The 14,776-nt window shown below is 41.9% G+C and overlaps 1 protein-coding gene across 1 annotated transcript in view; it reads left to right on the top strand.

Annotated features, from left to right (window-relative positions):
- Positions 1-293: 293 nt before the first annotated feature.
- Positions 294-14,776, top strand: part of PARM1 (prostate androgen-regulated mucin-like protein 1) — a 106,847-nt gene continuing 92,364 nt past the window's right edge. Inside the window, exon 1 of the mRNA XM_029944902.1 lies at positions 294-315. Coding sequence (XP_029800762.1) covers positions 309-315 — 7 coding nt within the window. The 5' untranslated portion in view covers positions 294-308. The remainder of the gene's footprint in view (positions 316-14,776) is intronic.

Here is a 14,776-nt window from a genome sequence, read left to right as displayed (position 1 = left end):
TCACAAAGGATAGTGCAATTTTCAGGAAAAGTTTCCAGACTTGAGTTATAGCGTGTTTTGTTTCATCTTAGTTTTTGTTTTTCTCTACTTGCTGAAAGCCTGAGAGAACTCCTTTTCCGTTTTGTTATCTGCACGGTTAGCAATCCTGTCTGCGCACGGTTGCCCAGCACTCTGGGCGGCTTTGGCTACGCAGCTTCAGCGGGGAGCGCCAGGATCCCAGCAGGTGCAACAGCCACCATCCCAAACCGCGGGATTGCCATTGAGGCAATGCCAGCCCCCCTCCAAGCAAGAGATGTTCACGAAGCGACATGAAAGGTGCCTTTACTTTTTCCTCGTTAGAAATCTTTTCATGAAACTCAAAGCTCAGAAAAACTTGAGTGAGCCAGTAGAGCCTATAGATAGGTTTGTTCCCTAATTTTATCTTGTGGCTTGTGTTTTTAATTTTTTTTAATTTTTTATTTTTTTAATGCTTATTTATTTTTGAGAAAGAGAGAGACAGTGACAGAGTGTGACTAGGGTAGGGGCAGAGAGAGAGGGAGACACAGACTAGGAAGCAGGCTCCAGGCTCTGAGCTCTCAGCACAGAGCAGGAAGAGGGGCTGGAACCCAGTGAGATCATGACCTTAGCTGAAGTCAGGCTCAAGGACTGAGCCACCCAGGTGCTCCATTGTCTTTTTAAGTTTTATGGGCAGCTCTGGCAGTTGGCACTACCATATTAACCCTACTAGGCAGTGTATTGCAGCATTATTTTTCTAAGGAGCTCAACATTTTTTTTCTAGGTCAGTTTCAGAGTTTAGCCCAGCTATTCTGGAGGTGGGAATATTGCCCTTGTCCATCAGTGGAGTGAGAGGGCTGGTGGACCCACCATCCGTCTCCTCCCCATCCCTGTACGTGTGTGTGCAGGGGTTCTGAGCAGAGAAAGTCACAGCCTCCCAGCTTGGGGGCTCTCCTGTGAACATCTTTCAACCTTTCATCTGAAGGAATCTCTTTAGGGGAAGTTACGTGCAATTCGTTGTCAGGAAAATAATGTAAAAATTGGCATAAATACCTTATGAGATTCTTTGCATCCCAAATTAGGGTGTTTTCAGAAATGAAAATATAATTTTTGTAGGAAAAACAATAGAGGCATTGGTAAAAGAAAGAGGGGTGAGCATTCCCAGAAATGAGCGTGGCATGCATGTTTCTGTGACTCCTCCTCCAGCTCCTCTGGTAAAGCTCTGGGTAGTTTCACCCAGCAGTTACTAGTTTTCTGTTCCCCTCCACCTCCTCCAACTTCTCCTCTAACTTCTCTTCCTCCTCTTCCAGCTTCTCTTCCTTCTTTTTCAGCAAATTTTCCAGTAAAAATTTCAGGTGATAACGTTCTTGAGCCAGAAATGGGGTTTGGCAGGGGACATTTTTTAGCTTAGTAAATCCACTCAGTATATACATAGCACTTTCTTCTACCTGTATAACGGACACTTGCAAATATTTGGGCATTGTCAACAAAAGTAATCTTGATATTTATTCACTTGTATTTTTAAAAAAGGAAGAGAGAAAGCTTGGACTGTCTTCAGTTCTTTCAAACTTGACCGTGGTGTAAACTGTTAAGGCTATTTTACAGACCATTCTCAAACCTCTTTCCGTACAAGGCACACAGGAGTACTGCCTCCAAATTGAAATGCAAGCGGGCACTTCGAGTTTTGGCCACAGAATGGAGGAAGGAGGGAGGATGGCAGGCCCGCAAGAAGCTTCCATCTTCATCCCTCTCCCTCTCCCTCCCGGATTCTCTTCTCCTTTCCCACCACCATCATTGCCATGCTTTGGTGTTCTATGGCCAAATTTATCTAAAAACTCCCTCACTGGGGGGCACCGGGGTGGCTCATCTGCTCAGGTCATGATCTTGTGGTTCATGAGTTCGAGCCCCACATCAGGCTTCCTGCTATCAGTCTGTCATCACAGAGCCTGCTTCCTATCATCTGTCCCCCTCTCTCTGCCCCTCCCCTGCTTGTGATCTCTCCCTTCCCCCCCCCCAAAAAAAACTTCTCTCACTGAGACATCTGAGATACACTAGAACTTTCCAAAGGCCTTTTCCAGCACGCAAAGGGAACAAAAGGGAAGCAAGCACAGGTAAGAGAAGCACAAAACCCCATGATCCTCCTTTCCTGTCTTGGAGAGTCTGCCCTGTCTCTCCCTGCTCTTGCCACAGAGAAACTATCCTATCCCACCCCAGAACCCAGGCCGACTTGTTGGCCTTTGGTGCTCAAGACCAGGAGAGCTAGACTGTAGTCTGCCACCACCTTTTTGTGCTCTGGGCTTATCAGATAGCTCTTTTCCGGGTGACTAACATCTAGAATGCCCTTATCATCCTAGGGTGACCCCACCCTACAGGTTTATGGGTCTGTTCTCACTATAGATCCTGATACATAGGTCAAGAGCTTATCATAAGCATAGGAAAGCCTTATCATAAATTATATCATAAAAGTATTAAAAATAAACTAAAAATGCACACACATTTAAGAACAGTGAGGTCATGCATGGTTGTCTGGGAGCGGGGGGTGGCGGTTGCTCAAGGCTCTCTAGCCTGGTTATCTCCTGTTCCCCTGAAGTCAGTAGCACAAAGGAGCCACCCTCCTTCCCAAGAGACCTGACCTGAGAAGGAGGAAGTTCCTCATTGTTACCTGGTCCGGTTACTGAGGCAGTGTTGCCGAGTGGTCAGGGGGAGGTTGGCAGCTAGATTGCCTAGGTACATAGCTAAGTTTTATTACTACTGAATGTGTAATTTAGGGCAAGTAACCAAACCGTTCTGAGTTTTCGTCTCTGCAAAATTGGGCAAGTAAAACCTCATCAGGTTGTTGAAAGTGTTAAGTGACTGGATATACCTGTAGTAGGCACTCCCTAAGTGTTAGCCACTATTGTTTCTGTTACTCTCATACATAAAGCTTACTATTGACTGCGACCCATCAGGTCCCTCTCTTGGAAGCGGAGTTTCTATGCTGGTGCTTAGACTGTGTCAATCAAAGATCTCAACTAATGTCCTAGCACAGTGCCAGCTGTTTTGGCACACCCTAATGTGCAAATGAAGACAATATTCAGCGGAGCTTAATTTGAAAAGGTTAACAACGTGTCTGTTCAGCTTCAGCACAACAGTCCAAAAAATGCTCTGTAACAATTAGAAGTCTCATGAAGGACTTTATTTCTTCCACAAAGCCTTTTGCAAACAATGTGCATTTCAGAAGCCCAACTCAGCTAAACCTTTAAGTCAGATTCCTAGAGCTGCGAATTTTGGATGATTCAGGTCAAAGAACTTAGGAAGAGGTAGCTTCATGGTTATCTGAATGATCCAGAATGGCTTTCTCTCGAAAGCCCCAAAACATCAGGACTGACCAGATCTCTAATTTACCTTGAGCATTTGGACCAGGTTGAATTGTGTGTGTGTTTTTATAAGGAAAATATCGGCCAAGTATTTAGACTGTTGGATCAGATGTTCTTAAGCAAAAGTTTTCTCTGCGGGGGTGGGTAGGTGAGGAGGTGGCCACAGAATCTGGAAACAATGGAGAGGGACATTGTAAAAAGATTTTCCAAAGGGATTGGCTGTCTTAACACCCAGAGCATTTACAACAGTTGGCCTCCTTTTGGAAGTATCTGTCACATAAATTGGACATGTTAGTTTAGGAATCAAATATTTGCTTTGCTAATAAGATACTGAATGAAATAGTTGTTTGGAAAAAATTGATGTTTCATTTAGAAGACAGTGGCAATTCTGAAAAGAGGTAGGCAAGTAGGGAGTGCGTGCCTTAGGCAATGATTGTTTCTCACTTGGAAATGCAGGGCTAATAGGTTGTCGTCCAACTAATGTGCAAGTGGGGGTGACTGTAAAATAAGACTGATTTATGTGTGGCATTACTTATTTTTTTAGCCACAGCTTCGATTATTTAAATGACAGAATTCATGTAATATCAGATTTTCTGATGTGTGGATCCTTCAGGGCTCATCGCAATGCTTACACCAAGATAGCCCATTTATTTTACCTGTCTTTTACCTGTTTTAATGTCATCTATACACCTTGAGACCTTTGCCAAGGTCTCAGTGATGTAGAAATCATTACAACAAAACAGACAATTACATAATTCTTTCCATCTATGTTTTTCATTGGTGCAGGGTAGTATAATGTCAACTGAAAATAAACTGTTTTAATTTTCTTTGGGCTAGTGCTGCCAGATTTAGCAAATAAAAACGCAGGTTGCCCAGTCTAATTTGAATTTCAAATAAACAGCGAATTCTAAGCATGTCCCTCATCATAGTGGGACACTTACACTAAATAATTATTCGTGGTTCATCTTGAATTCAGATTTAACTGGGCAGCCCGTATTTTATCTAGAACCCCTGCCTTTGGCCTTTCATCTGCGGCTCACGTAAACAGTGGGTTTGATACAGGATTAGCTCTACTTTGAACCCCACCTTCCCTAGCATTAGTTGCCCTGCACCTTTTCAGTCTGTTCGCGGGCAGATGAAGATTTCAGACAGCGGATAGTTACTACGCTGAAGAGGGTGCAGAGACAACTCTCCAAAGAAACATTTCAAATGTGACTGCATGTCCACTGACTGTGCATTGTTATGCGTTTCTGAACAATTGGGATTTCTAAAGCCTTCCTGCAGCTCGATCACCTTAGCCTCCTGTACTTTTCCTCTAAAAAAAAAACACCCCAGTATACGTATTTTAAATGGTAGCAATGTTCTTGCCTGAGAGCTGGAACTAGAAGCCTTCTAGAATCCAGCTGGCAACTGATTAAAAAAGAAAGTTAGAGAATAGCTTTGGATTTCAATGCTGTCTTCTGTGCCAGGATCTTCATACATCTCACAAATATTAATTATATAAGGTTTACATAATTCCTGCAAGATAGGTCTATTGGAATACTTGAAATCTGTAGGTATAGAGCCTGAAGCAGCAGATTAGAATTTCAAGGCAAATTCGAAAATAACAACAACAACAACAACAACAGCACAACCTGAAGCTATTGGGCTGTGGTGGGAATTTGTACCTTTTATACCTATGGCAAAATCTGTGACCAGGTACCTGTTATGTGGAAACGGTGTGGGAAATTACCAGAGTGATATGTAGAAAACACGTCTATTCTATACAAAATAAGATGAATAGTAGAATACTTTGATGATAATATCTTCCAAATTCTGACACCTGATTTCCTTTTTTCTATCAGGGAGGAAATAAGGACAGAGGGGCTCTAGTGCAGGTGGTGAACATGAAAAGAATTGGAGGAGAGAAGATTTTGTTTGCTATTGTTTTGTTTTGTTTTTTGGCGGTGGTTGAACAGAGTGATTAAAATATATGTTACCTTCTCTTTTGTTTTGTTTATTTTTGAGAGAGAGAGAGAGAGAGAGACAGAGAATGAGCAGGAGAGGGGCAGAGAGAGAGGGAGACACAGAATCCAAAGCAGGCTCCAGGCTTTGAGCTGCCAGCCCAGAGCCCGATGCGGGGCTCAAACCTACGAACTGTGAGATCATGCCCTGAGCCAAAGTTGGAGGCTCAACCAACTGAGCTGTCCAGGTGCCTCTATATGTTACCTTTTAAATTACAATATTCGTGCCAGTTTTGTGTTGTCCAGAAGCATAACCTCATTACTGACAGAGTTTGCTGACTTACTGTGGTATCCAGGATGGATTCCTACTGGTGCCATCAGCTTCTTACGAAATGTGTTCAGTTTCTGTTAGAAAAGCTTTTATGATCCCACCTATGGCCAGCAGCCAGATGCCATTACACTGGTGTTGAACATTTACTTGACTGTTAAACACTCCATGCCATATGATTTTTGCTCTGTACTATAACTTGGATTCTTTAGGAAGAACAATACCAATCACTGTAAGGATAAAATTGGCAATGCCTTGTCAATGTGTGGTTGGGGAAATGTTTAAGACACCATCATTCTACTGAGTTCGTGGACTGTGTCAAATTATATCAAGTTATGAAAGGATTTCAGTACATCTCAGAATTATAACATAAGGAAGTCTTGATGCCCATCTCTTCATCAGAGGATCCTAAAGGATCTGATGGATCTAACACCTCTTTGTTGGCCTGGGAAAAGAGGCAAGTCATTGGTGGTTCACACACTCTGCCAGTCGGGAATCCTTGCTATCGATGGCTTTGTTGCCTGAGAAGCAACATCAAGAAGTACATGGCCATCACCCAGGCGATGAGGAACCCTGGAAATTTTGTCTTAAAAATTACAGTGGTGATAAGGGCAGCATTCAGGAGAGAGCCCTGGAATTCTCCTCTTTGAAGAGCTGTTCAGACAGGCTTGAACAAGAGAAAGAATCAATTTTCAAGGATAAATGATCATTCATCATTTACATTCTAGGAAATGTTGGTGGGAAAGTAAGCATGATCTCAAGTTACATTTGAAAACTGGGTCAGAAATGGACAGTAGGAAGGGATCATGACTGTTCTAGAATTTCTGCAGAGGGTACCCAGGGGAGGCTGGGGTGGTCTGCTGCATGAGACAGAGAATATCAGATGGCTGAATGTGTTGGTGGCAGAGGTGGTGATGGGGGTAATAATTAAAATCATTTGGGGCTTCTAAAGACCAAACCACCCCCCTGCTGCGGCTGCTGGGAATGGAAAATGCATCAAGGTTCAATTTTTTTGGTGGGGGTGGGAGGTTCCTCCTCAAATTTATATGACTATAAAGCTTACATTTAGGTTTGTGAAAGGTTGAAAATTGAGCCTTTCAGATAAAACAATGTGGTGGCACTTAATGGTGGGTAAGTAAGGTACCCTCAGCCTTGTAAAAGGGTAGGTCGAGTGAGAAAATACTTCAAGATGTCAAGAGGAATTCCTGCTTGGTTTGGATCCATTAAGGAGGGCTGAGTGGCCCTTCTTATATCTGCACTTCACAGAGTCCAATCCTGAACAGAATCTCCTTTAAATGCTTATTGGAAGAGAAGCTCAGCCCTAATATTTATCAGATGAGGATGGGATTTGTGAGAAGCAACATGGTCTGGTGGAATGGGCCTTAGCATACGTCAGGCTGGCATGGAATGCCAACTCCAAGATCTCAGTTTCCCCCTCACTGAGTTATGATAACACACATTGAGTTTCTTCCCTTGCTGGGTTGAGTACATGTTAGTAAACATTTTCAACAAGTGTTTATGGAGCAGGTATGCCAACATACAGAAGGTTTAATTTATTTTACCTCACTTGCTTGCCAGCCTCCCACTACTAGATTGTCAGTTGCAAGAGAGCAAGAATTTTAGCTGTTTTGTCCCCACTGTGTTCCAAGAATGTAGAACAGAATGAGACACATAATGTGTGCTTAGCAGAAATTTGTTAATTTTTAATTAATAACCTACATATACTAAACATTGTCCAAGGCTCTCGAGATACAACAGTGAACAACACAGACAAGACTCTACCCTTAGAGAATTTGCATTCTTTGAGGATCATGAATTTTGACTTGGTCAGAAGACAATCAATAGTTGAATATCTAATAGTCATCTTGAACTCAACATATCCAAATCCAAACTCCTGAACTTCCCTCCACCAAAAGGCTCCATATGCAGCCTTCCCCATCTCAATTAATGGCAACTCAGCTTTCTAGTGGCTCAGACTGAAAATCCTGAGTCCTCTTTGAGTCTTATTCTCTCAACTCCCCTCATCCAATCCTTCAAGATCTCTTTGCCCTACCTTTAAGATAAATACAGAATCCAAACACCCTTTGCCACCTCTTCTGCTCTCGTTCTGGGTGAGTCACCATCTCTAACTCCTGGAATCCTGTGGTGGCCTGCTCATAGGTCTACCGACTTTTACCTTTCCTTCCTAAAGTCTGTTCTCTGCATGGCAACATGTGATCCAATGGAAATGTATCAGATGATGTCATTGTTGTAGTCACAGCTTCACAATGCCCTTTGCACTCAGAAGTAAAATCCCAAGTCCTTAAAGTGACCAGTAAGACCTCCATGAACCACCACCACATTCATCCTTGGACCTGGGCTTCTACCTCTTCTTTGCTCACCCTGCACCAGCCACACTGGCTTTCTTCTAGAATGCAGTGGCTGGTTCCTCTGTCTAGGACATACTTTCTCCAGATGGCGAATTCCCTCACCTTCCTAAAATCTTTGTTCAAATATCACCTTTTCAATAGGATTTCTCCTGACCAGCACTTTAAAATTGCAGCCTGTTGCACGTGAGAATAGCATATTATGAGTGCCCTTAACTGCCTTTGCCTCTACTCTTTCTTTAATGTCTGTCTCCCTCCATCCCTTACCCAGCCCTGCCCCCCTGGGATTTTTGTCTCTGGTTTTCTGTAGCATCCCCAGTGCTAAATACTATGTGGCGCTTAGGGTGTGCTCAAAATATATTTGTTGAACTGAATGATTAAAATACATTTTTGAGGATTGCCAAAATTAAAATGTAATTCAAATTTTACCTTAGATTACCCCAAAGTGAGACATTGGCAAACTTGCTTACTATCAGGTGCTAATGTCTAGTGTTTCCAATTAGTTTAAAAAAAAATAGGAGTCAGCCTTTAGTTTTCATTGAGGGTTAAAAAAGCTAAACTTTAACGTCATTTTCTTTTTTTGAGCTATGCATATATAAAACACTTCTTTTAAAAATGTAAGCCTTCCCCCCCCATGGATATCACTTTAAAATATCTGAAACATCGTAAGTTCTCTGGCCAGTTAAGAAAATGTCACCTTAGGGGTCACCTTGGTGGTTCAGTTGGTTAAGCATCTGACCCCTGGTTTTGGATCAGGTCATGATCTCACTGTTCCTGATCTCAAGCCTCAAGTTGAGTTCCATGCTGACAATGCAGAGTCTGCTTGGGATTCTCTCTCTCTCTCTCTCTCTCTCTCTCTCTCTCTCTTTCCCTCCCTCACGCTCTCTCTCTCTCTCTCTTTTCTCTCTCTAACAAAGAGAGAGAAAAAATGTCACCTTGGGACACCTGGATGGTTCAGCGGGTTGAGCATATGACTCTTGGTTTCAGCTCAAGTCATGATCTCATGGTTCGTGAGTTTGAGCCCCATGTCCGGCTCTGTGCTGATGGTGTAGAGCCTGCTTAGGATTCACCCCCTCTCTCTACCCCTCCTGTTCATGCTCTCTCTCCCTTTCTCGCAAAATAAACAAATAAACTTTAAAAAAAATAAGAAAATGTCATCTTTAGGGCACCTGGGTGGCTTTGTCAGTTGAACATCCAGCTCCTGATTTCAGCTCAGGTCATAAACTTAATGCTTGTGGGGTGGAGCCCAGAATCCGGCTCTGCACTGACAGCACAAATTCTCTTTCTCTCTCTTCCTCTCTCTGCCTCTTCCCTGAACGTGCATATGCTTACTGTCTCAAATAAATAAACGTTAGAAAGAAAGAAAATGTCCCCTTTGAGCTCAGCTAGAAAGATAAAGATACCTCCACTATTTGAACATTTTTGAGAATTTTCTGAATAACTAAAAATAACCCGGTGATGAGAAAGTAATTTGAGTCTGAAGGAAGCATGACTGGCAGTTTCCCAGTGATGTCTGAGAGAGTTAAGTACATTCTGATGCTGAGTGTTGAGAGCATGAAGTTAGTCACTTGAAGAACAGAATGGGAGTTTTCTTGGCCTTAAAGACTCTGCCGTCACTGGTCATTCTGAAATATGAATTGTGTTTCAGTCAGAGCCATAGATAGAAGTGATTAAAGCCCTAACTAAATCAAACCTGCCTCCCGTGAGCACTTGTTAGCAGCCCTGCAGGGCTGACGCCCCCTGACAGGGCTGGTGTTACAATCACCTGGACTGGCATCGCCCTCAGCTTCATTATCCAGCCAGTGCTCCTGATACTCTCTGGCTCGCATAGAAACATTTCATTGTACAGCGGCTGCCAAAAAGAACATGAGCGGAGGAAATAACTGCATACTTGTCTGGAAGCCTCAGGGCTAATGGTCAAATTTAAAACTGTACTTGAAGAGCAACCTACAAACACACCAAAGAACAGAAAAGATGACACTTTGTATTAAAAACATCTGCCTTGCTTGTTCAGAGAGGTCCACTTGCCCATTCTGGAGGTGGGTAGGCGCTCGGGCCTCTGGAAGTATAGTGGCATTGACTGTAAACTGGAGAGTGGCATAGGGCAGTAAGCCTGCCCAGATGCTGGAGGACCAGCAGGGAACCGTATCTGCGGTGTGGGCATGACTCCGGAGGACAGGTGACCATTCCCCTACCTCCCCGCTCTCTGGGAAAGACTGTGTCCCCAGTTGAAATGAAATGCAGAGGGATGCCTGGGTGGCTCAGTTGGTTGAGCGTCCAACTTTGGCTTAGGTCATGATCTCATGGTTCGTGGATTTGAGCCCCGCATCTGGCTCTGTGCTGACAGCTTGGAGCTTGAAGCCTGCTTCCGTTTCTGTGTCTCCCTCTGGCTGCCACTCCCCTGCTCATGCTGTGTCTCTCTGTCTCTCAAAGGTAAATAAATGTTAAAAAAAATAAAAAATAAAAACAAATGAAAAGCAAGGCCTATGGTAATTTAATTTTTGAAGAACTGCATCATTTTACATTTGTGTATTCTATCTCGATAAAGCTATTCAAGTAACATTTTTAAAAGTTTTTATTTATTTTTTTTTTTTTGAGAGAGAAAATCCCAAGCAGGCTCTGTGCTGTTAATGCAGAGCCCAGCCCGGGGCTCAATCCCGCAACCATGAGATGATGACCAGAGCCAGTAACAAGAGTTGGATGCTTACCCCACGGAGCCATCCAGGCGCCCCTCAAGTAAGAAGTTTTTTTAGAAAAAGGGAAGGAACATGCATCAACAAGAGAAGTTTCCCCAAATCTCAAAGTCAAGTGTGGCTGCTGAAAGAGCAAAAATTATTACATCAGTGAGAACTGTTTCAGTTTGGAGGGTTATCAGAAAGAGGGGGAGATGCGGTTTTTGAGATTAGGAAATTTACAGCCAAATTTTTGTTAACAAAATTACATGTCAGTAAATGATAGTTGTTTCTTGTTTTGTAATAGTTTTTAAAAGCTGTCCCTCCAGCACTGTTTCTTTTTTCTTATTATGGAACCTATAAACAGACACAGAAATGGACAAGAATGTGTCTTTCACCAGTCCAGACCTGATTCAGAGTCTATTTGTTTTGGTTAAGAACTTTTTTTTAAGTAGGTGTCACGCTCCCTACAGAGCCCAACCACAGGGCCTGAACTCATGACCCCCAGACCAAGACCTGATCTGAGACCAAGGGGCAGCTGCTTAACTGAGCCACCCAGCCAACCCTTGATGAAGAACTTTTAAAAATATTAATACACTGGAAAAAATAATTAAAAATATTAGTACATTGGAAATACTGTAAATGTCTAGTTACAAAGTACTAATCCAATAAACTAGCATATATTCAAGGTTCATTCAATTACGTAATACCAAGCAACTGTTTGGAAGAATGAGGTAGTCGATTCATTTATGTACTAACACATTAAAGGGTTCCAGTATATTGAACTAATAATTGTCACTTTATATTTCACAATTATATCAGAAAAGCAAGCTACAGAATAAATGTATGTTGTGATGAAATATTTAAAACATTATTTTTATATCTGTGCCTGCAGAGAAAATGATTCAGAGGAATCTAGCCATTATTTCTGGCAAGTGAGATTTGGATCAGTTTTGCTTTTTATGCTCTTTTGTTTTGTTTGAAATTTTTTAAATAGTTTGTATTACCTTCACAATTAAAAAAGTAAAGATGGTATCAATAATTTCATTCTTCTTTATCAACATTTAATGTGGCACTAGTAAGTGCTGGATAGCTATTTTTAGCCTCAAAATCTTGATTCAGAAATCCTTCTGATGGAGCCTGCAAAAAATAAATCTTAGAAAAGCAAATAACCTCAGGAAGGTTTACAGGATATCACTGACGTAATGGGCAGGAAGGTTCTGGGAAGGAATCGACTTAAAGTAATATTATATTTTATAAAAACAGAGTGCTATATAAATCATTGATCAGAACAATCATCTTAGTATTTTAAGAAGCTCTGACTTAACTGATCAGTATTTCAGATTCTTTGTTCATTTTTAATATCTTGATTTTTTTGTCACTTATGGGAGCAATTTTAAATTAAAACATTATTCTAAGCTTCTCTGAAATGAAATCTGTCATCTTAGATATCAAATAAGAAAAACAGTCTTCAGAAGAATATAGGATTTGTTTTTCTTTAGCATCATTAAATTTGTTATGTCATCTTTTTGATAAAATAATCAATAAAATGTGGTTTAGACAAATGTGGAGGATCCGTTACTAACAGTCTGTGTGCAGATAGGGTGACCCCTTCATGTTCTAAATAAGCTCATAAACATGCTGATATAAGGCAGAGATTTCACATTTGTAACTTTTGGTTTTAGTAGGTATAACACGTTATATGATGTTCTTTTCATTCACAACTTCATTTAATCCCAACAACCTCATGGGATAGACAGTATCAATAGATAGACAGTTGATAAGTGGCAGAGCTAGGCTTTGAACCCAGGGCTGACATCTTTTACCCACCTTAGTCCCTACTGTCTTGAATGGCCAAATCAGACTATGTAAATTTAGTCTAAAAGTTTCTCTCTTGACTCTGATCCTCTTCCCATCCCCACACGGACAGACTTCATCAAGAACCTTGTCCTCTTTTCCTAGACCGTTACAGTAACTCCTAAACAGTAACTGGCCACCCTTTCCCTTCTCACAGTCTCTCACCACCCTTTTGGACATCATTCAGGCCAGACCACACTGCCTGCTCTTCCCACACCCCTGAAGGGGGAGAAGCAGACCTCGATCTACTTCAGAGTCTTCTAGGTGCTCTGACAGTGGCTGTGAAACCCTATTTCTACCAAAAGAGGAGTGCCTGGGTGACTTGGTCAGTTAAGTGTCCAACTCCTGATCTCACTCAGGTTGTGGTCTCACAGTTCATAAGATCAAGCTGACTTGGGCTCTGTGATGACAGCACGGAGCCTGCTTGGGATTCTCTCTCTTCCTCTCTCTCTGCCCCTCCTTCTCACACATGCACACTCTTTCTTTCTCTTATCTGTCTCTCAAAAATAAATAAATAAAATTAAAAAAAGAATGAAGGCTTCTTGAAGAAGTGGTGTGTTCCAGCACTGTGTTAGAAAATATATAAGATGAGCCTAGACTGTCTCGTTATACCAGATAGTAAGGATGCTATCGAAGGCTACCAGGCCCCTGTCAAAAAGAATCAGAACCACTTAATGCGGCTCCCACTGGCCAAAGATGGAACGAATTGAGCATCAGTAAGGATAAATAACTGCAGAGGATTTGATCACGTTATTCAAACTCATGAGTTAATTATGATACCAAAAACAATATTAACACACAGCTTCATTGGTCTCCCTTGGAGGATGCTATTATTTTGGAAAAATAATAGATACATAGAATTAAAATTCTTGATGGATTGATCTCATTTTGCCTTTATTTTCTGCTGTGTGCCACTGGGTGACTGAATATTAGATGATGGGATGACTGTCTTTATGTAGGCATCCTAGCTAATAAGTGAAGGTGGCGCGGTAGGAACAGAATAGCACCATATTGTAGTATCACCTAACGAGTGAGTCTTGATGCTGACCCTCGATGGTGGCCAACAGCATTAAGTGTGACACAACCAGATACTATGTCTCCTGATGGAAGGGTACACCATCCCCTGTGAAACAGCCTTCCCACACTGAAAGGAACCCACATCTGATCAAGCCACCACATCCAACTATCAAGTCACAGGAAATACAGAGGACCAAAGCAGGTGTTAAGTAACACCACAGAAATGGAATCAGCAAACTCCTGATCACAGAAAACTCCACGAGACAGGCAGATGGATTTCTTCCATAAATAAATTGCAAGGAAAAAAAGAGAGATTAAGAAAAAGATGGGGAGGCCAGATTTATTGATGAAAAAGAGACTTTAAGAGACACAGCAACCAATAAGAGTTGTGGACCTTATTTGGATCAAACCAAAACTATAAAAATAAATTATGATATATCTGAGACAACTGTGAATTTAATCATTGCCTAGACATTTGATGATATTAATGTATTATTTCAGTATGACAATGATGTAGCCATGTTTTTAATGGCAGCCCTTTTCTTTTCATGTTTGTTTATTTTTGAGAGAGAGAACACAAATTGGAGAGGGGCAGAGAGAGAGAGGGAGATAGAGAATCCAAAGCAGATGCCAGGTTCTAAGCTTTCAGCACAGAGCCTGATGTGGGGCTCAGACTCGTGAGCTGTGAGATCATGGCCCAAGCCAAAGTTGGACGCATAACTGACTGAGCCACCCAGGCACCCTGACAGCCCTTATCTTTTAGAGATACACACTGTATTATTTACATAAGAAGTGCCACTGTGCCTAGGATTTGCTTCTAAATCCTAGAGAAAATAGGTAGGGATAAAAAATGAAAAAAAATGAATTTGAGTTGATAATTTTTCAAACTGGGCAAAGGGTACATAAGGGTCCATTGAGCTCTTCTCTCCCATTGTTTGTGGATGATTACATTTTCCCATTATTCAAAGTTTTTATGAAGAATCTTCCAGATACTGCCCATTTCTTACATAACCAAGTCCAAACTCCTTAGCAAGTGGCTTAAGATCTGAATTAGAGACAGAACCAAAGAAAGATAGTGCAGGTCCTCATGGTGTGAGAGGTTCTGGAAGCAAATAGATGATTCTTGTTTGGCAAGTCTTCCCCAGGACGGTAGCATATGCCGCACACCGTCAGGCCTCTGCCCCCGCCAGGTCCTCATTCTAGAATGCTGTCTTGCACTGTCTGCCAGCCAACATTCTCTTTC

This window comes from Suricata suricatta, chromosome 1, assembly GCF_006229205.1.
Source record: "Suricata suricatta isolate VVHF042 chromosome 1, meerkat_22Aug2017_6uvM2_HiC, whole genome shotgun sequence".
NCBI classification, from domain to species: Eukaryota; Metazoa; Chordata; class Mammalia; order Carnivora; family Herpestidae; genus Suricata; species Suricata suricatta.
Note: the sequence above shows the minus strand (reverse complement) of the source record. Positions and strands in the feature narration are given on the sequence as shown.